The sequence below is a fragment of the Sminthopsis crassicaudata genome, chromosome 3, assembly GCF_048593235.1.
Source record: "Sminthopsis crassicaudata isolate SCR6 chromosome 3, ASM4859323v1, whole genome shotgun sequence".
Taxonomy (NCBI): Eukaryota; Metazoa; Chordata; class Mammalia; order Dasyuromorphia; family Dasyuridae; genus Sminthopsis; species Sminthopsis crassicaudata.
In genome coordinates, this window is record NC_133619.1 from 407,955,141 (window position 1) to 407,981,991 (window position 26,851).

Consider the following 26,851-nt stretch of genomic DNA (forward strand, 5'->3'; position numbering starts at 1 on the left):
AGAGGCAAATAAATCCCTGTCTCACTTCCCTAGGCTTGAGAGGGACTTTCTTGACAAGTTTGCTTTTTGTCCCACCTGTAATAGTAATATTATTTCAGTGTTCCCCTGTGTCACCCTCTTTTTTCAGTGGGAGAAGCCACTGAAATTCTCTGTCTTTCAAATGGAAAACAAATTGGTAACCTTAGCTTAGAGTCAGTCTGAATCCAAGCATAAACTAATTGGAGAAAAAGAAAAGGTGGAGGGGGGTGGGGTAAGGTAGGAGGAAATTTTGTGATTGTTCCCAGCACTGAAGTTTCTGCTAAACTCCTGATGGAAACAGGGTGAAAGTAGGAGGATGATATGGGACTGCAGAAGGGATAGGGTGGGGGTGGGGAGAAAGAAAATGGTGGGGAATGACCATCTGTTTTGACATTGTCACATGGAAATGAGGCACTGAGAAGGAGGGTAGACCTGGCAAGACATTGCTTTCCCAAATTGTAACTAACTCCTAACAGTCCCTACCTAACTCTAATTTCCAGAGAAAGATCTGATGGAAACTGAATGCCGATTGAAGCATACTTTTTAAAAACTTTTTTTTTGTTTTTTCTTGTTTTTTATGCTTTCTCTCACACTAATATGTTTTGCATGACTGCATATGAATAAACTATATTAATTTGCTTGCCTTGTCAATGAGGAGAAAAGGGAGGAAGAAAGAAAGTGTATTTGGAACTCAAAAAAAATTTTTAAATGAAGATTCAAATTTACATGTAATTGGGAAAAATAAAATATAGAAATATTTTATAATATAATATATATAACATTTATTTTAAACAAACATATATGAAATATATTTTTTAAAATTTCCCAGGTCTAGAAGTAATGATGTTTTTACATTTAATCTAGATGAGATTCGTCTAGGACAGAAGTTCCAAGGGGAAAAAGAAAGAAAACAATTAATGGCCAACAAAGGTCCCTACCATTTTATATGGTAATTTTGTGTAATTATTTTCAGCATATTTGACAATATTTATATGCATTTTTTCTTTCCAAAACAATTCATCTTATATTGGGACCAATAAAATATTTAAAACAAAGAAATAATAGATTCCAACATTGAATCTCTGTGAGATCAACTCCAGTTTATCCTGAAGATAGATCAAATTTGTATGTGAGTTTGTCTCCCTCCTTGGAATGTGAGCTCCTTGAAGTCACGGGCTCTGATTTTCCTTCTTTTTGTATCCCTAATGTTAGTATACTGTGAATACTTAAAAACACTAGTTGACTAGATTGAGCCTCTACAGATACACCTGTATTCCTGCCAGAGAAAGAACTCTGAGGGATTTCTTCTTTCATTTTGAAGAAAGGAAGAGAAAGTTCTCCCTTGACAGGAAAGGCTTTTGACCAAAAGAAAGCTATGTAGGCAAGTGATGGAAAACCACTCTTAGAGCCCCTACTGAAAACAAGGGTGAGGGAGGATGCTCCAGAAGGAGACACAACAGTCAGGAACACCACAAAAGGAGCAGTAGGAGGACAACTGAGAGCAACCCCCTAAGCCATCTGCTTAGGATCTATATCAGGAGGGGAACCCTCATATCTGAGATTCTAAGGGACCTAAAAAAAAAGATATAATTTTAAATTTGGGAACACTGCCCAGCTCTATTCCCCAGCTCTTTTGCTAGACAAAGATGGCAATTTCTAACCTCAGCTACTATGATTACAGGACTTTACCCTTATGAGACACTTTCTAATCACCACTGCACTTCAGAAGGCAGATCTAAAGAGATGAAGCCCAGGGACTGGTAAGGGACATAAACTTGAGGACCCAGTGGAGAAACCCAGCAGTAATCAGCAGAACAGCACTAGCTGGAGACAGCGTGCTCAGCAGTGACTATGAAGCCAGCAGAAATCCCTTCCCTCAGGGAGCCCATAGACATCCAGCCGAGTGTAACAGAGAGGATTTAATCCCTGAGACATCAGCACTACTACATTGATCGAATCTTTTTCACACAAACTATTATCTAATCATATATCCTTTATTTTGAACTCATATGATTGATTTTTTAAAAATCCAAATGTAGAACTTAACATTTATTTTTGTTGGCCATTATCTGGTTAGATTTAATCCATTATTTTAGTTTACTATGATGATATTTATGTTTTCTTTCAATGCATGTTAGGCATTCCTGCTGGCTTTATGTTATCTGCAAATTTGATCAGTTATTTGGTTATTGATCTTCATTCTTGATCAAAATGACATACTGCAAATTTGAACAGTATTGATATACTGAGAGTGGTAGTGATAGGGAAGGACTTATATGCATTAGGACCATGAACCAAGAGAAATAAGAAAATTCCTCAAAGGGTCTTGAGGAGTCACTTTGTACCATAGGAGACTGTGATACAAGAGTTAGACCCCTATCTGAAGCTATACCTATATCTATGTGATTCAGTCCTTCATTTCATTTGAAATAGGAACAGTTTTAAAAGTAACTTTCATTTCCATCCAGGGCCTAAAATTTGCTTTATTTGACTGAAAGTGGATAATTGGTAGAAGATAGAATTAGCTTGCTATAAAACTGAGAGTTGGGCAAGTTCTGAATGGTAGAACACATGTGTGATTTGAAGAGTGCATATTTGGGGTGGGATGAGAAGAATTGCTCATTTTTCCATTTTGTCTAACAGTAATTGGTACCAATAGAGTCTAGACTCTGAACATACTACTAATGGGCTCCAGGAAAAACCAGAAATGAATAACAAAAGATTTTTTAAAAAGCTGTTGGTTTCATTTCAGATCTGACAAATTGGTAAAGAAACCTAAGAAAGAGAGTCATTTGTTCAATTATGTATTAAAGCCAAAAGAATCCAAAGTAATTCCCTCTTCTGTCATTGGTTTTCCTCTTGGTCATAGAATAATATACACATGTAAGTTTAATATTTTACGAATTGTATTCGGGTTCCTTTTTTCCAGGGACTTTAAGAACTATTGTAATGGTTAGAGAATATAGCCACTGATGTAGTGATGTGACTCATGGGTTAGATAAACTACGACATGGGTTTTGTTCAAGCCTAACAGTTATTAGCCAATTAAGAGTCATTTCCTTGTCCCTTTCTACACCAAAGACCTTGAAAGACACGGCAGTATTCAAACCTTGTTAATACTTATTTCTATTTCAACAGTTTCAGAATCAAAGAATCTGAAAAATGAAAGAAACTTCAGAGAATATCTAGTCTTATATCCAAAGAAGGAGGATTCAGCAGGTAGATTTTGACTAGAAAAAAATAATTATTCCTTTATCAAAAAAGAATATAGCATCTGGCACCAGGGTCTTGGTCTGTAATGTTCTGGGATCAGTGGGAGAATAGACAGATGGTTGCTCCTCCTCTGCAGTGAGTAGTCTGATATTATGGAATCCTCCAGTAAAATGAGGGGGTTGAACCAGATGATCTCCAAGCATTTCTAGTACTAACATTTTATGATTCCATAATTCTATTATAAGGTCCCAGACTATTCCCAAATCCTTCCATCCTGGGGGAACCCAATCCTCAGGGAGACCCCAAAACATGGTCTGCCAAGATTCCTCCAAACCAGGGTTTACCCCAAAGTACATAAAATACTGAGTTTGCTAATACAATCTTAGTCCAAATCAGATTTCTCTGAAAGTAGCACTTAAACTGCTAAATTGGGGGTTCCTAACCTGTTTTTGTGTCATGATTGTCTTCGGCAATCTGATGAGATGTGTGAACTCTTCTCAGAATAATGTTTTTAAATGTATAGAAAATATATAGGATCATAAAGGAAACCAATAGAAAACAGTTATCAAAAATTTTATTATGAAGTTCAAGGTCAAGAACTCCTGTCCTATTAGAAAGCTGACCACAGAACTGTTCACAAGTGTCTGGCAGCTAAGATAAATATATCTTTGATGCTCCAATGAACCATCACATCAATGTAGCCATTCATTCTGTCCAGTACAAATTCTTAATTGGTGAGATCCATGTACATGTAAGGCTAGGGACTAGACCTAGGATTTCATTGTTTCAAGGAATTATCAAATTAAGAAATTCATTCTGCCAGTGCTGGTTGTCACATTCTCTGAAGCTATAATCTTGGAAAGGCCTCTAGAGCACTAACAAGTGACTTATTCAGGGTCTCACAGCTAGTACATGTAGGAGTCAGGATTTGAACTCAGATCTTATTACTTCTCTATTCCCCATGCCATGATGGCTCCCTAAACCATACAGTCTCAAAAATCTCTGAGGCAGACTCATTCAATGTGCTAGAGACCTTTCTTATTTTTATTTTATTTATATATTTTTTCTGAGGCAATTGGGGTTAAATGACTTGCACATGGTCACACAGCTAGGAAGTGTTTCTGTTAGATCAAGGATTCAACTCTTTTATATCTGAGACCTCTTTGGCAGATTGGTAAAGCCTTTCAGAATAACATTTTAAAATCTACACAATCAAGTAGGGAAAAAAAGAAAACAAATATATTGGATCATTTTTCAAGGAAAAAAAAGTTCATAGAACCCAGGTTAAAAACCCTTACTCTAGATCTTTAAAATTTTTATTTGCTAAGATAAAATAGCTCATATAAATATTTATTTGCTGATTATAAGCTGTAAATGTACAAATTGTAGGGGAAACAGCCTCCAAATACATTTTTCCAATAATATTTTATTTTTCCAGTTACATGCAAAGACAGTTTTCAACATTCATTTTTGAAAGATTTTGAGCTCCAAATCTTTTTTCCCTCCCTCTTTTCCCTCCCCCATCCCCAGGACAGCAAGCAATCTGATATAGGTTATACATGTACAATCATACTAAACATATTTCCTTATTAGTCATGTTGCAAAAGAAAAGGCAGAACAAAAAGAAAAAAAAGAGAAATAAAAAGCAAACCAAAAGAAGAAAGGAAGGAAGGAAGAAAGGAAGGAAGGAAGGAAGGAAGGAAGGAAGGAAGGAAGGAAGGAAGGAAGGAAGGAAGGAAGGAAGGAAGGAAGGAAGGAAGGAAGGAAGGAAGGAAGGAAGGAAGGAAGGAAGATAAAAATAGTCTGCTTCAATCTCTCTGAGTGTGGATGGCATTTTCCATCCCAAGTCTATTGGAATTGTCTTGAATCACTGTATTGCTGAGAAGAGCTAAATCTATCATAGTTGATCATTACATAAACTTGCTGTTTCTGTGTGCAATGTTCTCCTGCTCACTCAGCATCAGTTCATGCAAGTCTTTCCAGGTTTTTCTGAAATCAGTCTGCTCATCATTTCTTCTGGAACAATAATATTCCATTACTTTCATATACCATAACTTATTCAGCCATTTCTTTTCTGTTTTATGATCTCTTTGGAATATAGACCCAATAGGGAGACTGTTCTCTATTTCTTGTTTGGTCATAAATTCCTCTTCCAAAGATCTGAAAAGATAAATTCTCTTGCTCTCCTAATTTGCTTATAGTATCATCCTTTATGTTTAAATCCAAATTCCAGTTTTGAGTTAAACATGGATATAAAGTCAAGTCAACAAGTTTGTACCTAGCTCTGTGCTAAGCATTGGCAATACAAATGAAGGGCAAAAAGAATTCCCCGCCCTCAAGAACCTCACAGTCTCATGAGAAGGGGAAACAAATTCACATTTATTAAGCACCCACTAATTGCTTTATTTTATTAAATCCTCATAACAACTCTATGAGGCAAGTACTATTAATTATCCCCATTTTACAGTTGAGGAAAAGAGGCAAACAGTAGCTAAATACTTTTGGGGCAGGCAGCTCCCTCTCATGCAAACAACTGTGTGAAAAAGAAATGCAGACAGAATAAATTAGAGATGATCTCAGTGGGATGATACTATCATTAAGGAAGGCCAGTAAATGCTTTTTTCAGAAGGCGGAATTTTAGCTGCAACTTGTAAAAAAAATTAAAAAGCCAAGGAGGCTGGCAAGCAGAGAAAGGAAGAAGAGGATTGCAGTCATGGTAATGTGAAAATGAATAGAGTTGCAAGACAGCTGCAAGCATCTTCAGTGAAGAGGCCAGGTGCATTTGTAGCAGAGGGGTATATATCAGCTTTGTAATCAATGGTCTGTAGTCCAATATCAAAATAATTCCCTTCATTTGTTTGTCACCACCTTGAATTTCCTGTAAGAATTAGAGTTTAGCTTATGCTAATTTTCCACATAGGGGATGACAGGGTCCCCAAATCCCCAAGCAATCAAAGCAACAATGAATCCTGGATGCTGGACAGCCTTCATTTCACTCATATACACAATGCAATGATGGTAAGGACTCCCAGGAACCTGTAAATACATTTCCTCTTCACTGAGGAAGCCACCCTTCCTCAAGAGGCCCTTGCATTATTCCATATTAATAGCAATGTCTTGTGGACTCTCCCCTCCCTCTCTCCATTCCTCTTGGAAGGGAAACAAATGTGAGGTTGTTAGAGGAACAGGTAAGTCTTTTATTTACTTGAGGATCCTATGTAAGTCCCTGGCTATATGGTACTTACTACCTTACTACTCTTGGAAGTGTATGCACTACAAGTTGCTGGAGAGGCAGCTCCCTTTTCCATCAGACCTGTATCTGAGGCAAAGTCTAGGGTTTTTTGCTTCCCCATATGATGTGCCAGTCTTTTGCTGCTCCTCCAATTCTGGGTCATATTTGTGGTCTTCTTCTCCCCAGGAAGCTGGTGCTACCAAGGAACTCCTTTTAACTCTCCATAAATAGACAAAATCAAAATTCTCAAGGCTCCCCTCCTCCTAATGTCCCATCTGTCACCTTATCAAGATGATCAGGAAACCTCAATATTCTATACTTTGTCCCACTTTAACTCACTTCTCTTATCTCAAGTTCCTATCCCCAAAGAATAGTGCTCCATAGTACTCCTAGCTCGTCACCAAAAAACTTTTAATTAATGATCCTAAAACCTCATCAGTAACTTTGCAGCAATTTGCTAGGACCTATCTCTATGCCTTCTTTTAGAGACTATTTCTCTACAGGCCCCATTCTGAGGGTCATTTATATCTCAGGGAGCCATTGTCACCAGTCTTACTTCATTGACAGAACTCTGCCTCCAGTGCCCAATGTGGTCTTTTGCCTCCCTTATGTCTTATTATGTTTTTGGTTTTTTTTCAAAGGTTCTGTCTTTCTGACTTCTTGATTGACGGGAACACAAAACATCTGACCCAGTCCCTTCTTCTAGAGGTTCACATGTGGGAGTTCAATACCGAAAAACACTCTCTAAACTTTAAAGCACTATACAGATACCTTTTCCCCCTTCCTCTTCCTCATTATTTAGTATGTTCCTTTTAATTTTTAGCTGAACTCTTATATTTTCACTAATGATATTCTAATTCATTGTTACCTCTGGTTTTCAATAGTCACTGCCATTTTCATAAAGAGTGGCTATCTTTCCCCCAAATTAGCATCTTTTCCTCTTCCAAAATTTTCTTCTGAATTCACTCCTATCTGCTATTGATGGAGTTACTGTATAACTATAGTTACTACAAAATCTGACCCTTATATAGGTGAGAATTGAAACCAAAGATGGCCTAATTTACCATCACAAAAATATCAGTCTGGGAGAGGAAGATTCTCAGAGTTATTGCCCAAAACAGAAAACAATTTCTATTCTAATCTAGGATTATATTAGTATTGTATAATATCTGCCCAAATTTTAAAATAAGTTACTGAAAAACTCCATAAAAGAAAAAGAACAAAATTCAAACTTCTCTGTTATTAAGGGTCAAAAAAATTTTATGATGAATTTCCAGATCATGGGGACACTACACTCCAAAGCCCCACAAAGTAGAAGGGATAACTATGTACTTCATGGAGTAATCCATAAGAAATAGTCTGTATAGAAAATACAAATAGAAAATAGAAATTGAAATAGAAATTGTCTATAAAATCTTAGAGAGCTAAGATACAGATTGTCAGAAAAGGACATCTAATATTATATAATACTATATATATATATTTTTTTTTTTATCCATTTCTGGGTTTCTAAACTTGGCCTTCATGTAGTGTCCATAGCTTCTGCAAATTACCCCAAAATTCCCATTTAATTTCTTAAGCTGATGAGGAAAGTTGTGATGTAGGAAGAAAAAAACTGTATTCTAGGTATCAAAAATAAGCAATTTTTATGGGGAAAGTCATGATGTGGAAGAGATAACTATATTCTAGGTAACAGAAATAAACAACTTTTATGGGGAAAGTCATGATTGTGGAAGGAATAACTGTATTCTAGGTAGAAGAAATAAACAACTTTTTACAGCTATAAATTACTTTTAGAAGATGTGTAAAGGAAATGGATAAGCTCCAAAGACACTCTTCTACTGGGTACCATTTGGTATATAGCTAATAATAATAACTAGCATTTATATAGTTCTCTAAAGTTTGCAAAATGCTCTACAAATATTTAATTTTATCCCCTCAAAACTTTGGGAGATAGGTACAATATTACCCCCATTTTATAGAAGAAGAAACTGAGGCAGACAGAAATTAAGTGTCTAAGGCTGGATTTGAATTCAAGGTCTAATACTAATCCACTGAAACACATAGTTAATTTAAGTTAGCACTAGCAGATATGACATGGAGATAGCATCTGGAATGAGAACACCATTGGGAAGCTATTACCAAGAGAATATTTATTGTCTTACTACATTGTACTGTAGTCTCTTCAGATGCTGACATTCAAAGCTCAAGCATTTAAACCATAAAATTTTCTCCAACAATAAAATATTTGCTTCAAAAACTGACAATTATGAAGTAAATAAGTAATCTATGCAAGTTATAGAACCACAATAAGGAGCATAATTTAAAAGTAGCAAATGTTTAGGCACAAATGGCTTTCTCCTATCTTACCACTTCCCTTATTAGCAATTACATGCCTATTATTAAACTCAATACAAACTTCTTGGTATCCTCAAAACCTTATAGATTGAAAATAATAATTTTGTCTTTAATAAAAGGTATTTTAGTTAAAAAAAATAATGCTTCTTGGAAATATTAGTATCTTGAAAAGATAATTCTATTTGTTAGGAAAATCATTATCAAATTCCTAGCCTTTGTAAATATAAACTTTAATTTTAGAAAAGGAGGGGAATGGCTTTCCCATGCAGAAAACATATCTGTCCTGTCTCTTATTTTTTGCTAAATAAATGTTCCATGGCTTTTAGGAGTGTGTTCTGAGTTCCTAAGGCAAATGAATTTTGTGTTATCATTGAAGTACCTTATGGATCAGATTCTCAAGGGTCTTTTTGTCATGGATAAAAATGGAATCATTACTTTATTTTTTAACTCCTCTTGCTAACGTCAGTGACACCCACCCACAGCTAGTCCACTAGAGATATAAGTACAGACGACTCTGCCTGCAAATTGCAAGCAGAGTAACCAACAAAGGGCCAGGCAAAGCCAAACTCTCCGGTAAGCTTTATTTTAACTTTGTGTGAGTATGATTTTTCTTTCTATCCTATGGGAGAAAACAATTTGGGATTTTTGTGAGTAGTGTTGTTGGCTTTCTAAGCCTATATATATTTTATATATTTGTACTTCTTGGATTGCTCAGGCTTCATGGTCTACAGGGAGAAATGTCATGATCTGTGTCAGATTTATTTCTTTAAAAGAACAATTTTGGGAGAGGGCTGAAACAGAGAAGGGACAATAAAGTTACAGTCATATTTTCTACATTTTCTTAATTCCTTTCCTTTTATGGACTACTTCAAGCTAAACATCTGGATGTTTATTCTTCTTTTGTAGGTGAAAAGTTCTTCAGGGGCTAATGCTCACTCTCTCTCTCTCTTTTCTCACTCTTTATCTTGCTCTATTTTCCCTCTTCTTATTACCTTTCCCTGCTGATTCCTCTCTTTCCCTCTGCCTGTCTCTGTAACCACCTGTCTTTTCTTCATTCTTCTTTTCTTACGGTCTATGCATCTCTTTAGCATGTCCCGGGTGATGCTTCTGCTGCCTCTGTGCATAGCACTTATGCCAGTAAGGCAGAGTCAGGGAGTCCCACTGAAAGAAGAGGAGGAATGGAAATCACTAGACAATCCCAGAAACAGAGACCTGGTAAGTCAATCTCATTGTAACTCATGGGAATAGAAGCTCTGTCCACCTTGGTACATATTGCATTATGAATTCTGGTTAAGACCACTGGTAATATGTGTCAAGTAACCACTGAGGCAATGAAATTGTTCTACTAGGAGCCAACTAGTTTTTGCTCTTGTTGATTGATTATTCTGTGACTCCAAAAGTCAATTTTAATGTTTTTTCCCCTTTCTTGAGTGGATTGCTCATATAAATGCAGCTAATGTATTAGATGTGTAATTTAGATTTCTAAAATAAACACAAAATCAAGACCAGAATAGGTAATTGCTTCCTACCCAGAGTAGATTTTCCTGATGATAAAAAAAATGTATATACCCAATGCTTCAAAGATGCAATAGGAAAATTGAAAACTGATAGCATTTTTCATTAATTAGCAAGCAATATTTCAATTGTAAAGTCATATGGAAAATATGCTGACCTTATATAAAAGATCAAATGAGTTCTCACTAAAATGAGCAAATATAGTGAATAGAATAGAATTTTAAACTATGTGTATGTATATTTGTCTGTTTATATACATATACATACATATGCACTTTTTAAAGAAAAAAATGAAAAATGCAACAATGAAAGATTTTTGGTAAGAATTGAAGATATTTCACAGGTCTTTTGGGTTCATATACTAGAGGACATTGAAAAATCTAAGACTGAAAAAAGCCCTCACAGATGGTACTAATTTATACCTTTTGTTAGCAGTTGCCATAGAGAAACTCAAAATTCTGATTAGTCTGAAGCACAAGTTAACATCTATTTCAATAGTTACAGGTACTGAAAATTAGAATAATTTACTCCAAGATTATAGTATTCTTAAATGACCTACATTCCTCAAAGCTCAGCTCAAATACCAATTTCTTAGTTCTTTCCTGATTTTTTTAGTCACTTGTATACCACCATCTTCTATTGTATCCATTTAAAATATATTTTATGTTTTATATTTTATATTTAATTTATATATATATATATATATATATATATATATATATATATATATATATATATATATATATATATATATATTTATATATGTTCTTTCCCCAAAGAGAATATGAGCTCCATGAGAATAAGAAACGTTTCATTTTTGCCTTTGCATCCTCACTTCTTACACAATGCCTTGCACATGACTTGTTATTATTTGTCTCAAAAAGGTCCAAGACGTCAGGGGATACTATGACATGCAAATAAATTGGGTTTCAGTGAAGGAAGGCTGTACAAGGTCACCTGCCTCACTTTCCTCTCCAGAGCCATCTGGGTCCAGGCAAGATATAGATAAGGATGACAGGAGATGGCCCTGGATGCACTGGGACTTCTTAAGCTAAGGTTTCAACAATAATTTGCTTGACTGATCTCTATAATTCTGCCACTTGCATCTCAGAATTATGGAGCTAGGGGGAGTTCAAAGGTACCTAGGCTAAAACTGTAGGAGGCATCATATGTGAAGGTTAAGATATTCAGAAATATGAAAGGGAGGGATGTGATAGTAAAAAGTGGTAAAGAAAAAAATTCTATTTTGTGTATTGTGTTTTTGTTCTATATTTTGTCCCCTTTAAAGTACTAAATTGATTTCAGGAACGCTGAAAGAAAAAGAGGGGAAAAAACTCACATATGTCTATAGTTATACTTAACACACATTTTTTTAAGTATTAATTGTTTATTCAGTTTTTCAGAACCCTCCAGGCATATTTTTTGAGAAGAGGTCTTGATCTTGAGAAGTTTCCAAAAACTTTCTACATAAACAATGAGAAACCTTGGCCGCCTTCTTTCCATTCGGATTCTGCATTTGTGGATTATGAAGAATAGAAAAACTTCTTTTTCCAATTACTTCAGGGGCTGAAACTCAGTTCAGGTAAAAATGAGCATTTTGTTCCCAATCACAATAAGCACAATAAGTATGACAACCTCTTTTTCTCCCTAGAAGAACAACTTGACATTGTTAATTGTTATCATTATGTTCAAGATCTAATTTAGTTGTGCATGAGTAAGATAATTAAGGATCTAGTTTAAAAAATGAAAGAGATTGTTGATTGTAATGTTTTAATATTTATGTATAGAAATATATTAAAGTAGTTGTATGATCACTTTAAATAGTATTCTTAAGTATGATGAAATATTTCAGGTTTTAGGGGTTAGGTGTACCTTTTGTGTCTTGGACCATTTTGATAGTATAATGGCTTAGGGACACCTCAGACTAATGCTTCTAAATGCATATAACAAAATACATAGGCTTACAAAGAAAATTAATTACAAAGGAAACTGAAATGCAGTGATCAAAATTAAGGGAAAAAAAGGTCGCAGACCTCAGGTTAAAAATCCTTAAAAGGACTTTTTTTAGAGTTACTTTTTTTTTTTTTCCCCTGAGGAGTGGGGCACACAATAATGTAGAAAAACATAATTTAAAGAAGTAATTGAATACTGCTAAAACTTATCGACACCTCAGGATATTTTTAAATCCACAAAATCAAATACATAGAATTACAAAGGAAACTAATTATACTGAAATACAATTAGCAAAAAAATTTTTTAAAGTTCATAGGTGGGGCAGGTAGGTGGCACAATTGATTGAACACCAGCCCTGAAGTCAGAGGATCTGAGTTCAAATGTGATCTCAGACACTTAACATTTCCTAGAGGTGTAACCCTGGGCAAGTCACTAAACCCCAGTTGCCTCAGCAAAAAAACAAAGTTCATAGATCCTAAGAAATCCATATAGTGATATTTCACAAGATTACCAAGGAAATTAATTAATTATATTAAAATACAATTATTAAATTATAAAAACAAACAAGTTCATAGAACTCAAGAAATCTTAGAGCTACCTTTATTGAAGCATGTGTCACACCTTAATAATGTAGAAAGACATAATTAAAACAAATAAATAATATTGAGTATATGAACAATTTAACTGAACCAATTCCAAGAAAAAGAATATATATGGATAGCTCTTTTGCCAAATATCTGACTGGTCTTGGGTTTGAACCTTCTCATTTGTGGAAGTGGAACAGCATTTTTGTTACAAAAATAGTTTGGAATTTTAACAGTGACGTTGAACAAAATTATTTCAATTATTCTTTTTTAAGGCTTACATTCAATCTCAGTGAAAGGCATATGTCATTGGGCCTTAAAGAGACTGGCATATGCTAAGAGGTTCTTATAACAATGTTATGTGACACTCCTGAATAAATAAATGTGTTCTGTTTAAAAAAAAAAAAAAACAGAATCAACTTAGTATAACTGCTGTGCTTGGGGGAAGAGGGAAGAACCTATTAATAACTCCTAACAGGCTAACAATCTTCTACCTGACTTTTATTGCATAAAGGTGTTTTTCTAGGCAGCAGGATTTGATTTTGTAATATCCTATATAATAAAAGGCATAATGGCACTGTGGATATGGAAGGCTGGCTTTGGAGTTGGGAAGACTTGCATTCAGATCATACTTTTTATACATATTAGCTATATGAACATTATAAGTTATAAGACCTCTCAGTAAGTCAGGAAACTCATGGAGACTATAAGTTGTAGATGAGTTGCTAATCAGTATGAAGGGAGGGAGTTTGTACACCATAATTTCTCTGGCACTGGTATTACTCTATCAATAAATCAACAAATTTTCAAATCAAATCATTGAGGATTTATTAAGTGCCAACTGTGGGCCAAGCATTTCACTGAGCACAAAGAAAAACAAACTTATTCCTGCCTTCAAGGAGTTCACAATCTAACGATGGAGACAACATGTAAACAACTACATACAAATAATCTCAGAGGGAAAGTGTTAAGAATGACTGGTAAAAAAGCTCCTTATAGAATGTGACATTTGAGTTGAGATTTATGTATTCAGTGACTTTGCAAAGAGGCGCCAAGATAGAAAAAATAATGATCGCAAAAGTTGAATTGTGATTCAAATTGCCTTCCACATTTCCAACAGACCAAGAAAACAGATATGTCAAATTTCGTGGTACTTTTAATAACTGACATTTGTAATTAACTTTAAGTTTTACAGATAGCTATTTATATAGATACATATTTGCATATGACTTTACTGAGCTTCCTAACCACACTATGAGCATCATTATCCTCATGGTATAGGTGAGGAAACTGAAGCAGAAAGATTAAATAACTTACTTGCTTGGGGTCACATAGTCAGAAGAGAGAATTTGAACCTGGGATTTCCTGATTCTAAGTCCAATCTTCTAGACACAATGCCATACTTCTCAAGGAAGTATATCTGCTCATCCCATATTAGTACCAATTTTATAATGCTATAAAACTATAAATGAAGATGCTTGAACACAAAATTTTTGAGTGAAAAATAAATTGAAGTGAAATTTTAAACCTGAACTAAGATTTTTGAAATCCCAGTCTATTTTCTACTAGTGGTGGGTTTCAGATGTGGAATAGGGAACACATATTCTTTGTGCCTCTCTGTTCTTTGGACAACATTTTTTTTTTTAACAAAAAAAGCTTCTATTGGTGGTAGAAAGTTATCAGAGAAGGATAATGATATGTAGGCACTTTTAAAAGCTTCAAAAATCACTTGTTAACACTTCTATCCAGTATGAAGTTGAGTTTATCAATTGTGTTCTTTTGACCAAAGGGCTCTCTGCACATTGTTGGATGTTGAATACAGTATTTTACAGAGCAAAAAACCTATCCCTTATTTATAAAATTTCTCTCCTTCATGAATTCTCTGAGATTGAGTAAGTTGTGTTCAGAAATGACAGACCTTCCCATAATGGAAACTGAGAAACTAACTGAGAGGACTAAGCTGCCATTTCTCCTGCACTAGATCCTAAGGCATTTTTTGTTCCATTTTTTTTTCCAATTTTAGCTTGATTGATTTTTTTTTTTTTTTTGGTTTGTTTTTACAATAGAAACATTTACAGATTATTCTTGCTTCATAAAATGTCTTATAACAAACTATATGGTGGGTGTGTTTTTGAAGTTATATAGAAATTATTTTGTGATCTCAACTTATCTACTGTGAAATCATAAATTAAAAAATGGATACTTTTTTTCCTAAAAGAACATTCATTCAATTGTTTTTCTAGTTTATGTTAATGAAAGATTCCCTATAGTTTCTCCTTTTATGACATGTGTTTTCTTTTTTCAGGTGGTTATTTTTCATCTCAGTAGAAAAAAAAAGCAGATATGGCTGGCCTTTCCTACTTCTGACCTTCATATCCACTCTTACCTGATCCTTTATAATGGTTTTTATTCCATTTCTGTACATGGAAAGTAATCATTTGACTATGTCTAATACTCTTGTACACTTCCTGAATGTGTAACCATTTTGGATAACCATAAAACTAAATGAGAAAGCTGACAATTCTCTAAGACTCTAATTGTCAGAGCCCTCAGTCTCCTGTCTTTGTCCCTGGAAAATTTCCCTCACCAAAGACATCATAGGCCTTTTATTTATTTATTTTTTTAAAGATAGCTTTGGGGAATTACGGTGTTTTGAGGGTTAGTTTTGTTTGTTTGTTTGTTTGTTTGTTTGCTGTTGTTGTTGGGATTTTGCTGTTGCTGTGACTATAAATATACTAAAAAGTCCAAGAAAACATGAGTTCCTAAAATTTTTTTGGTCAGAAGTATAAAGAAATCTGTGCTATCTTTTGTGTTTATTATTACATCACTGGTTCACAAGTCTAAAGGGACTTTACTATGCTATAATTGAACATGAAATTTTAATTCCCAGAGATGTTAAATTTGAATCAGTGATATATTAGTAAATATTGGGGATGGGGACTGTACACACTTTTTTTTTTTTTTTTTTTTTGGTGAGGCATTTGGGATTAAAATGATTTGCCCAGGGTCACACAACTAAGAAATATCTAGAGGCCTCCAAGACACACTTTTAAATTTAAACTACACTATTAACACTTTCTCTACAATTTTCTTAAGTCTGGGATAATAAGTAAGACAAACCCTGATTTGCATGTAGTGTTTGCTGAGTTCTGAGGTATAAGTGTTCACAGTGAAATTTTAACAACTGCCTCTCCTACACCAGTTCAAGGTGGCCCTAGCACAATCTTGACTGATTCTGATTACTTCTCGGAAAGACAACATATTCTATCTGCATATGACTCAAAAATAACCCATATTTTGGGACGGCTAGGTGACACTATAGAGAGCACCCCAGCTCTGGAGTGAAGAGAACTTGAATTCACTACTGACCCTAATTAGACACTAACTATATGTGTTGGGACAAGTCACTTAACCTGATTGCCTCAAAACTAACAAAGAAAAAAACAACTCAAAAAATTCCACCAAAACACAAATTTACATAATTTAACAAAGATCTATAAAAATTCTAAAATTCAGATTGGGTAAATTTAAAAATGAAGAAAAGACAATGGGAAATCATGGAATCAAAGTTTTCCCCATTATTATGTAATGACTTTTGCATTCTTTTATATGTTACATCTATAGTGGAAGGTAAAACATGTGATCAGATCAAGTATGCCATGTACCTAGAAGTTTGCTATTTTTTCAGCCAGCACACAGGGTCTGCAGGATTAGATGTAGAAAAAGATGATAATTTTGCTAGAGGTTTTTCCTTTCCTTCTATTTACTTAATCCTGATCCCTAGTCTATACCCTCTTCCTGAATATTCACTTCTCATTTTCATATGATTAAATGTCATATTTCTGGTACAAAGTAATTTCTAATAGCCCATTATTTTCTCTAAGATTTCTCTCCCTTCCTTTCCCCTCCCTACCTTCAAAGGAATAATATCAGTAATGTACAAATGTTTGCTTACATCACAAAGTCAGTGATTTAGTTAAAACTAATCTGGAAATTGACATCATTATTGTACTTTTCATTTATTGTATTTTGTGGGTAGTTAATATTCAATATCAATAATAAACAAATTGGTGAAGAAAACATTTCTTTTCTTTCTTTGAGCCACTTTATAATATGTTTTTATCCCATGCAGTTATTGAAGAAAACTTCAGATTTCTTTGAGTTAACTTTTTTTCCTTTTAACCATCAAGGTAAGACTTTTAGAACATAGAAGCATTTAGAGCATTAGAACCAAAGAATGAGAGACTTGGAAGAACCTTAGAGATTTCAAACCTCTTAACTTTACAGATGTGGAAAATGAAGTATATTGAGTTTAAGTTACTTGCCCAAGGAATACAACGGGGAAGTAACAATGGCTGAAATTAAATTTTCTGTTTCATGACTCTTAAGTTCAGTGCTTTTTCTAGTATATCATGACAAACCAGTAAATGCTATTTTATTAGCTATCAAAACATAATTCCATAGGAAGAAATTTTAAGAGACTACAACACCAGTTGGCAATGTTTTTGCCAAAACAATTCAACAAATATTTATGAGGGCATTATGGTGAGAAGTGTTCTAAACCATAAAATAATCCTTTCCAAGGAGTTTACATTCTACTAGGGAGATAATACCAGGTATACAGATACATAATTTTGAGATAGTGAGTAAAGAGGATGAAGGAGAAATCAAGGGGAAAAGAGCTTTGTGAAAATTTGAAGAAGGGGAGAGTATTAACAATGCAGATGATCAGGGAAGGCCCTTCTCAGAAGAAATAGCTCCCTCAGCAGATGAGAATTTCTGAAATACAGGATGAGGAGAAAATGCACTCCACCAAATAAGATGCTTTTTATAGAAATGTATATAGCATAAGATAGATTCAGACAAACCTGGGAAGACTTGTTTAAAATGAGGCAGAATACAATGAACAGATCCATGAGAACAAATTATACAATTGAAATATTATAAAGACAAACTACTTTGAAAGACTTTAAAAATCTGAGTAATACAATTACCAGCCACAGCTCCAGAACTCATGGTGAAGTGTGCTGCTAATCTCCAGACACAGAGAGATGAGATAAAGAAACCTTTTCCTTTACATGGGAAAATCCCATGTAAAGGGAAGTAGTTTGAGATTACTCTGGAAAGGTAGCTTTGAACTAGATTGCAGGTCTAAAATATTAGGATGAGTTAATAGCAAATAATAATAATAAATAATAATGATGATAACAAATAAATAACAATAATAGTATAGCATTTTGTGATGTGCAAAGCATTTGACATGCATCATGTCATTTTGAGCTTTACAATAGCTCTAAGAGATAGTCTAAAATCAGGAAAATGAGGCTGAGAGATCGGTCCTGGACTAGTGTTTGAGACGGTATTCAAATGCAGGTACATCTGACTCCAGTTCACATACCCTATCCATTATATTATCTTGTTTGTATTTTATACTTTAGGCAATAGGGAGTTAGTAAAAGTTTTTGAATGGGAGAGTAACATGATCAAACCCACAGCATAGGAAAAGTTATTTTGGCAACTCTTTTTTGGGTGATGGATTGGAAAGAGAAGATTATGGGGCTTGAACTAAGATGGTAGTCATGTGAGTGACCAGAGGTAAATGGATACAAGAGATAGTCTAGAAATAGAACTGACAGGTCTTTGAAAATTGTTTGAAAATGGGTGGATTATGGAAGAAATAGGTGATCAAAGATTATTATCTAGCTTTAAACTCCGGTGACTGGAAGCAGTGCCCTCCTACAGAAATGGGTAAGTTTGGAGGAGAGAGAACTTAAAGGGAAAAAATATTAGGTTCCCTTTAGACTTGTTGAATTTTTGGTGTTTTAAGATCATCAGATGGAGATATCTTTCAGGCAATTGGACATATAGAGTTCAAGAGAAAGCGATGAAGGATATCCAATACCAATATTTGGTATTGAGATCAAAATTGAGGGCATGGAAATAATCATTTATTGAGCATCTGCTATATGCCAGATACTAAGCTAAAACATATTCTATATTGTGCTTTAAATATATTATCTCATTTGATTCTCACAATAACCTTGGAGGTTATTGCTATTATCATCCCCATTTAGTTCAAAATCATAGTTCATAATTTAGTTCATAATTTGTTGGTTTTCTAGTTTTTTTTCATTGCATACCCAATTAATTAATCTGCTACCCACCTTTTTATAGGAGACTTTATCCCATTCACAATTTATGATTATTAGCTGTGTATTTCTTTCCATTCTATTTTCTCTCTCTCTCTATATATATATATATACTTTTTTCTTTCTTTCTACCTTATCCCTCCACATCAGTGTCTTGCTTCTGACCAACTCTATCCTCAACCTGCCCTCCTTTCTATCATTCCTCCTTCCTTCCATTACCACCTTCTCCTACTATTTCCACCCTCCCTTTTATCCAGCTCTCACTTTTCTTTCCTCTTTCTACTCTTACTTCTCTATAGTTACCATATAGGAATAAATTTCTATGCCCAACTGAGTGTGAGTGTTATTCCTTTGAGTCAAAACTGATGAGATTAAGCTTCACACAAAGCTTATCCCTATTCCTTCTTTCCCTCTACTTTAGTTATTTTGTGGCTCTACCTATGATCTAATTTACTCCTTTTTACCTCCCATTTCCTCTTCTCCCAATACAATCCTTTTTCTACTCCTTGCATTTTTTTTTAACATCATCACATCAAAATCAACTTATACTCACACTTTCTGTTTATGTATACCACTTCTGACTGCCCTAATAAAAGATACAGTTCTCAAGAATCATCTTCCCATGCAGGGATAAAAACCTGTTCAACTTTTTTTCTCTCCTATATCTTTTTATGCTTCTCTTGAGTCTTGTATTTGTAGATCAAATTTTTTGTTTAGTTCTGGTCTTTTCAATAGAAATGATTGAAAGTCTTGCTTCATTGAAGATCCATCTTGTCCCCTGAAAGATGATTCCCAGTCTCACTGGATAGTTGTTTATTGGTTGTAATTCCAGGAACTTTGCCTTCTGGAATATGGTATTCTGGGCCCTCTGATCCTTTTTTGTAGAAGTTGCCAGACCCCAGGTAATGCTGACTTGTGGCTCCCTGATACTAGAATTGCATTTTTTTTTTTTTTTCCTGGCAGCCTGTAGGACTTTTTCCTTGAGCTTATAGTTCCTGGAGTTTTGCAATAATGTTTCTTGGAGTTTTCCTTGTGGAATCTAGACAGGAGGTGATTGATTGATTTTTTTAATGACTATTTCCTCTTCTGGTTCTTGTATATCAGGGCAGTTTTCCTTGATGATTTCTTGAAGAAGCTATCCAGGCCCTTTTAAAAATTTTGGCTTTCAGGTAGTCCAATAATTTTTAAATTGTATCTCTTGGATCTATTTTCTAGGTCAGTTGTTTTTCCAATGAATTATTTTAATTCTACTTTTTCATTCTTTTTAAGTTGTTTGAATGATTGTTGATATCTCAGAGTCATTAGTTTCTTTTTGCCTGTTTCTAGTTTTTAATGTATGATTTTCTTCCGTTAACTTTTATATCTCCTTTTCCATTTTATTAATTCTACTTTTAAAAGTGTTGTTTTCTTCAGGGGATTTTGACCAATTGCAATTTTTCAGGAATTTTTTTCCTTTTCTAAGCTGCTGACTCTTGCATACCTTTCATTTCTTCAATTTTCTTCTACTTCTCTTATTTGACTTTTAAAGAACTTTATGAGCTCTTCCAAGGCAGCTTTTTGAACTTGAGATTAATTCATACCCCCTTTAAAGTTTCACATGTGGGTATTTGTCCTTTGGTGTTTTGGTCTTCCTTGTCACCATAGTAGCCTTTTCTGATCAAGGCTCGTTGTTTCTTGCTCATTTTCTTTCTTTCTCCCTCCCTCATTACATGACTTTTAACATCAAGCTTTGCTCCTGGGGCACAAGCTCCCCTCCTGGGGAGGTATTATCCAAACCTTTTGGGGGCAGTTATGAGCTTTGGCTTTGAGCTCAAGGATCTCTCGTTCCCTAAGAGTGTCCTGACCTAGTTCCACCTATTGTTGACTGTAATTAGGACCCTCCCACTAGCTTTCCCAGATACCACCTGAGCTGGGCTGTGCACTTTTACCGAAGTGAAACTGATCTTTCTTGATCAGCCTATCTTGAGTTGTAAAGTTGTTTCATTTTGTCTCTTTGTAGGTTCTGTCATTCCAGACATTATTTAGAGGATTGGTTTCATATGGTTTTTGAGGAAAACAGCTTCCTGACTTTGCTCTGCCATCTTGACTCTGCCCTAGAAGACCAATTCTTAATTTTTGTGAGCATTTACACCTAAAAAGTCAGTAAATGCCACAATTCAGGGCTTAATTTACTGTTTGTATTTACACTTAAGAAAGTGATGGAGAAGATATTAATGATACAGATTAAACTTCAAAGTATATCACCTTACACTCTCTCTCTGGACTGACATTCCCTTCTTTCCACTCCATCCCCCAGCTGTTAAACATTTACCAGCACATTAATTGTTACAGGGGTTTTCCTCCCTTCCCTCTATCCCATCCTCAGTTATTTGGTTGGGGTTGAAAGGTACAGTAACAGATGACTGTTAATAAATATTTTTTAAATGAATGAAAAAATAAAAGTTCATAAGGATGACAAGCAAGATTGTTTTGACAGTAAGGTAAATTTATTATATACTATGTTACAGTGAAAATCCTGAGAAAAGGAGATTTTCAGTTTGATAGAGAATTCTCTCTGTGTTTTCTGGGTTGAATAAAAATAGCCATATGAAATCTTCAGTTTGTGATCTTTGAGGATTTCATTCTCTTGCATTTGGGAGGTACAAAGTATAGTCATAAAAATTTGGAAGTTAGTGAAGTTATAAGAGATCAAGAAATAAAACAAAAAAGAATAAAAAATAGAAAAGAATACAAGACATATCATAAGAAAAACAATAGATCTAGAGAACAGATCAAGAAGAAAAACTATAAGAATAATTGGACTATTTAAAAGCTATGACCAAGTGAAAGTTTAATCTAGGTTAGGAATTCTCATTCACAGGCATAGATTTAAAGGGGGTGGATACAAATTTATTATTACTCAGAATCTTGATTTAAACAAGACATAAGGGAAGAAGAAACTTATAGTTTAAAAATAACATACAATTAATAAACGTAATGGCCACCATAACAATAAAGACAATATAACAAACAAACAACATCCAACATACATCATCACCATTCCAAAGAATTTCTCAGCTGGGAGAATCCCTAATCACAGCCATTCAGAGTGTCAGAGTGGGGGAAAAAAATCCCAGGCATGGTGTACAAATATTTTCTGGGTGAGATTCTCAAAGTCCCTTTCCACCTAAGGGTTTTTATAGGTTAACAATAAAGAAGGCACTGTCCTAAATATTCTCATTGTATATATGACTCTTGAGATGAAGCAGCCTTCCAGGTGCAGGATGCTCCATCTCCAGGGACCCACCAAGGAGAATATTTGTTCATTTCTTTAGGATGACTGAGTTGACTCAGGGAATTGAGCGGGTTTCCATGGCAAACAAGTCATCAATAAAGGAAACATTATCAATACACCACATTTCTGGGGGCTCATCCGGGATCTGTGACTTCCCAGAGAGAAGCCTGGAGTTCTGATGCGGGGCAGGTGCCAGGCTGGGTTTTCTCTGAGCATCGTTGAGATCAGACACTCAGACTCCCTCTCTGTGAAGTATGGACATAAAGAGAGGCCCCTAGATACAAACAAAAGAACAAGTCTTAGGAGAAGAAGCACAAGGACAAGTGCATAAAAAAGGGGTAAAGAGGAAGGAGCAGTCCAGATCAGAGCTGCTCTCCCTAGGGCACTGCCTGTGCCCTTGGACTGCTCTTAGGCTGAAGCGGACTCTGGGATCATCCAGGCTTAGTGATCCAAAGTTAAAGGGTGCAGCCTAGTAAGCCAGAAGGAAGTCCTGATAAGCAGCACAGAGCATAGGGTGCTGTGGCAACTCCTACAGGCTTGGGGATCCGAGCTGAGAGGTTGTCTCTGTGTATTACAGGATCTCAAGCCATGAGATTGGAGCTGCTTTCCCCAGAAAGGAAAGGGGAAGAAGTAGTCCAGATCCAAATCTTCAGAGAAAAAAAAAAAAAAATCTAAAATATCACCAGAGTGCGTACTTGATGAGATATTGCTGTTTCATGTGGGGAAGGGATGGTTCTCTTGCATGTAATTTTTGTGTTTGTGTCTCTGTGCAGAATGTCTGTGTCAAGTCTGTTCTGTGAGCTAGAGAGAGAGAGAGACAGAGAGAGAGAAAGAGACAGAGACCGAGAGAGAGGGGGGGAAGAGAGAGAGAGAGAAACAGAGAGAGAGAGAGAGACAGAGAGAGAGAGAGAGAGAGAGAGAGAGAGAGAGAGAGGAGACAGAGAGACAGAGAGAAGAGAGAGAGAGAGAGAGAGAGAGAGAGAGAGAGAGAGACAGAGAGAGAGAGAGGAGAAAGAGACAAAGAGAGAGGAGAGACAGAGAGAGAGAGAGAGAGAGAGAGAGAGAGAGAGAGAGAGACAGAGAGAGAGAGGGAGAGAGAGAGAGAGAGAGGGAGACAGAGAGAGAGAGAGGAGAAAGAGACAAAGAGAGAGGAGAGACAGAGAGAGAGAGAGAGAGAGAGAGAGAGAGAGAGAGAGAGAGAGAGAGAGAGACAGAGAGAGAGAGGGAGAGAGAGAGAGAGAGACAGGAGAAAGAGAGAGAGAGACAGAGAGAGACAGAGACAGAGAGAGACAGAGAGAGAGAGAGGAGAAAGAGACAAAGAGAGAGGAGAGACAGAGAGAGAGAGAGAGAGAGAGAGAGAGAGAGAGAGAGAGAGAGAGAGAGAGAGGGAGAGAGAAAAGTCTGACTTTTTTTCTGTAGACTTCAGCTCTGGCCAAGCTGGGGCTGCTGAAAAAGTTAGTTAATTTTTGAGAACAATGATCGGGGAGCGTTATATGAGTGTTAGCTTCTTTACTGGATTTAATTGCTTCATATCTGGTAACTTTATATGGGTTTTTAGATATGGCCAACATTCAATACCAACGTTGAGATAAATGAATTGTGTGTATGTGTGTGTGTGTGTGTGTGTGTGTGTGTAAAGTAATTTGGAGGCAAATTCAACTAAATTAAGGCCTCCTTAAGGAGGACAGTGAATAGAATAAAGAGAGTCTCCTTCTCTTTCTTTCCCCTTCCCTCATTCCCTGACTGCAGCAGGGACACATGGACAAAAAGATGAGAGTGAGAGAAAGAAACTATGCTGACTTAGTTCAGTGAAATTTATTTGAGATGTGATAGTAAAAGCAATTTTACATAAATTGTAATCCTTTTGCACTGACTTTGGGAAAAAGAACAGAAAAGCGCTTAGCTGTTTTTAAAACAAACAGCCTAGTTCTCAAACTCTGTCTGATTTACAGAAGGAAAAAAAAAAAAAGAAGAAGAGTAAAACCTTATCTTCATTAGGTTTTCGTTTTATGAAGCGCTCTGAGACTATGCAGCTCTGAATGGGGGAAGGCAAAAGAACAAAGAAAACTGATGTCAATCAAAAAAAGTGAAAGAGTCCTCTGGAATTCCTCTTAAATTATAAATTGGTTAAGCTCCTTAAAACTATTTTGCATTTATTATCCCTGAGAAATACCTTGAGTTACTTGGGTTCCAATGAAGGAATGTGTTTCCTGATAATCTCTGATAATTGATAACAGATAAACTCTGTTGTTAAGTGGGAACAATTTATGATGATTCGATTTTACATCAGGAATGTTGGGTTTAAGGTCACCTCAGATATCAACATGAACTATAAATTTTCAATGATGAATCCCCTACAATTATATGAGACTGTCACTATGAAATGCTATGTGCTAGCATCGTGAGTTTGTTTAAGCACAAGATCTTAGAAATGTGTGTGCAAATATTAAAACGTTACTACTGGACACTCTAATCTGCATTTGATTTAATTTTAAGTTAAAAAATAATGCAGATTATTAAACCAAAGTTCTGAGAGCTTACTCTAGGGGTCATGTGTTTATATCCCCTAATTAATGTAGTATGTTGCTTTAAAGCAAATCTATCAATTATACATGCATAGTTATGTAAACATTTCCATATTCCCTAAGCAAACACTAAAAAAAGAGAGAAACAAAGAAAATGGGGGTTTTTTCCCCCACTCCGCACTCAGAATTCCTCAGCTCTTTCTCCGGCAGTGGATAACTTTTTCCGTCATCGGGCACTGGGAATTATCTCCATCTCCGTTTTGATTAGCGTAGATGGAGTCTGTGTGGATCCCCTTTGCAGCGTGGCTGTTACAGCTTGCACTTGTCAGGTTCTGCTCGCTTCAGTGCGCATGCGTCCGTCACGCTTCCCGCTCCGAACCTCGTCACAGCCCATCCCCCAGCCTGGAAAGTGCTTTCCTCCTCCGGGCCGAGCCTCTCCGGCACTCTCGCTTGCTAGGCCCCGCGGCTGCCCGGCTCCTTTTGCTGGAGACACCGAGTCCGCTCTCTTCCGGAAGTGGGCGGGGCAGTGAGGAGAGGTTGGAAACCCTGACTCTGGCGTCTATCCTACCTGGGAAAAAAGCGACAGCAGCGGCGAGATGTCGGGGTTCAGCCCCGAGCTGATCGATTATCTGGAAGGGAAGATCTCCTTTGAGGAATTCGAGAGGCGAAGAGAAGAGAGGAAAACTCGCGAGAAAAAAGTGAGTCAAAGCCCTTGTGTCGGACACCCCAGGCTTTCCCGAGGCCGCGGGAGCGCGGAGCCGGGAGCCGAAACTTGGCTCTCGTTCGGCCCGGCCGTGGGCCGCCCCTTCCTCTCTCTCTGAGCCCTCCCGTGGCTCTGGCTCGCTCCTCCGCGGGCCGGGATCGGGAGGAAGGAAGGGGGAGGGTCTGCCGTTCGGAAAGTGCGTCAGAGGCCGACCACCCGGAGCCTTCCTCCCCTCACCCCGACCCCCAGTTCTGCAGGGGAGACACCCGAGCCGCGGAGAGAGGGAGGTGCTGCCCACGGGTAAGGAGTGGGGCGATGGAAACGCGGGGCTCCAGTGTGCTGGACCTTCACTTAGTAATCTCTACTCCTCTCATCCTCCCGGGCTCAGTTTATGCTGTTTGTAAAGGAAGCGCTGCCTGGGCAGACCTTCCGGCGCTGGCGCTCCTTGCCGTCTCTCCTGAGCAGGCGCAGAAGTCGCCTCCCCCCCTGAGTGCCCCCCCGCCCCCCCCCCCCCTCCGTGTTAAAGGGTTTGTCTTTGAGTGTCGTTGTATCCGAGGAGAGGCCCTGTTATTTGTTCTAAAGCTGTTTCCTCGTTAGTGCAGTAAGGGGCGGGGCTAGATGATGGCTAAGTCCCCCAGCTCTGGAGTTCTCTGTAACCTACAGAGAATTCTCACAGGTATTTACGTGGAAGAAACATTCTTACTGCCACCTGCCTTTTTTATTTAGGGAATTGCCTCCACATCTAAACAGAGAAATGACCAGCAGGATCTGTTTGTGGTTGCTTTTTTTTCCATTGGTACAGATTACAACTCATTCCTGTGTCATCTTACTAAATTCTTGTCCGTTTTTTTCCTAAATCGCTCCATGAAGGATTCTCCTTTCGGATCTTTAGGCTGCTCACCCTTGTCCCTTGTGGATTTCCACGTGAATGACTTTGTACTTGACGGAACATTTTTTAGTGATGTCTCTTCTACCGGAGTATGTCATCACTTAGAGAATTTACCCGTATCCACCACCTATCCCTCCACTGAGCCACCTGTTCGTTTGATTTCTCAGAGATTACAGTGTTACAAAATTTAACGACCATAGAGTATCTGAGGGAAAATGTTTGTTTTGAGAAGATGGATTTTTGTATTAGAAAGCAGTCTGGGAGTGAAAGCGTGGTATAGTTTCCCACATTTAATATACTCCTTCAGTTCTTTTTATTTAGTTATAGGCCCAATTCATTCTCTAATTCATTTTACCGGGATTCCATGGTGTGTCACGATATAGGCAGAAGTCATAATGGCTTATGTTTAATCCAGTAGCACTGAATACACAGCTCATT

At 36.5% G+C, this 26,851-nt stretch overlaps 2 protein-coding genes across 3 annotated transcripts in view; both read left to right on the forward strand.

Moving 5' to 3' along the window:
- Positions 1–9,738: 9,738 nt before the first annotated feature.
- C3H2orf66 (chromosome 3 C2orf66 homolog) lies at positions 9,739–16,860 on the forward strand. The gene is made up of 3 exons (XM_074302803.1): positions 9,739–10,036; positions 11,732–11,918; positions 15,179–16,860. Exons 1-2 carry the CDS (start codon positions 9,896–9,898, stop codon positions 11,870–11,872), a joined length of 282 nt encoding a protein of 93 aa, XP_074158904.1. The 5' UTR covers positions 9,739–9,895; the 3' UTR covers positions 11,873–11,918; positions 15,179–16,860.
- Positions 16,861–24,102: 7,242 nt separating this feature from the next.
- GTF3C3 (general transcription factor IIIC subunit 3) overlaps positions 24,103–26,851 on the forward strand; it is a 37,059-nt gene continuing 34,310 nt past the window's right edge. For both annotated transcript variants that reach the window (XM_074302804.1, XM_074302806.1), the window contains exon 1: positions 24,103–25,519. In XM_074302804.1, coding sequence (XP_074158905.1) covers positions 25,418–25,519 — 102 coding nt within the window. In that variant the 5' untranslated portion in view covers positions 24,103–25,417. The remainder of the gene's footprint in view (positions 25,520–26,851) is intronic.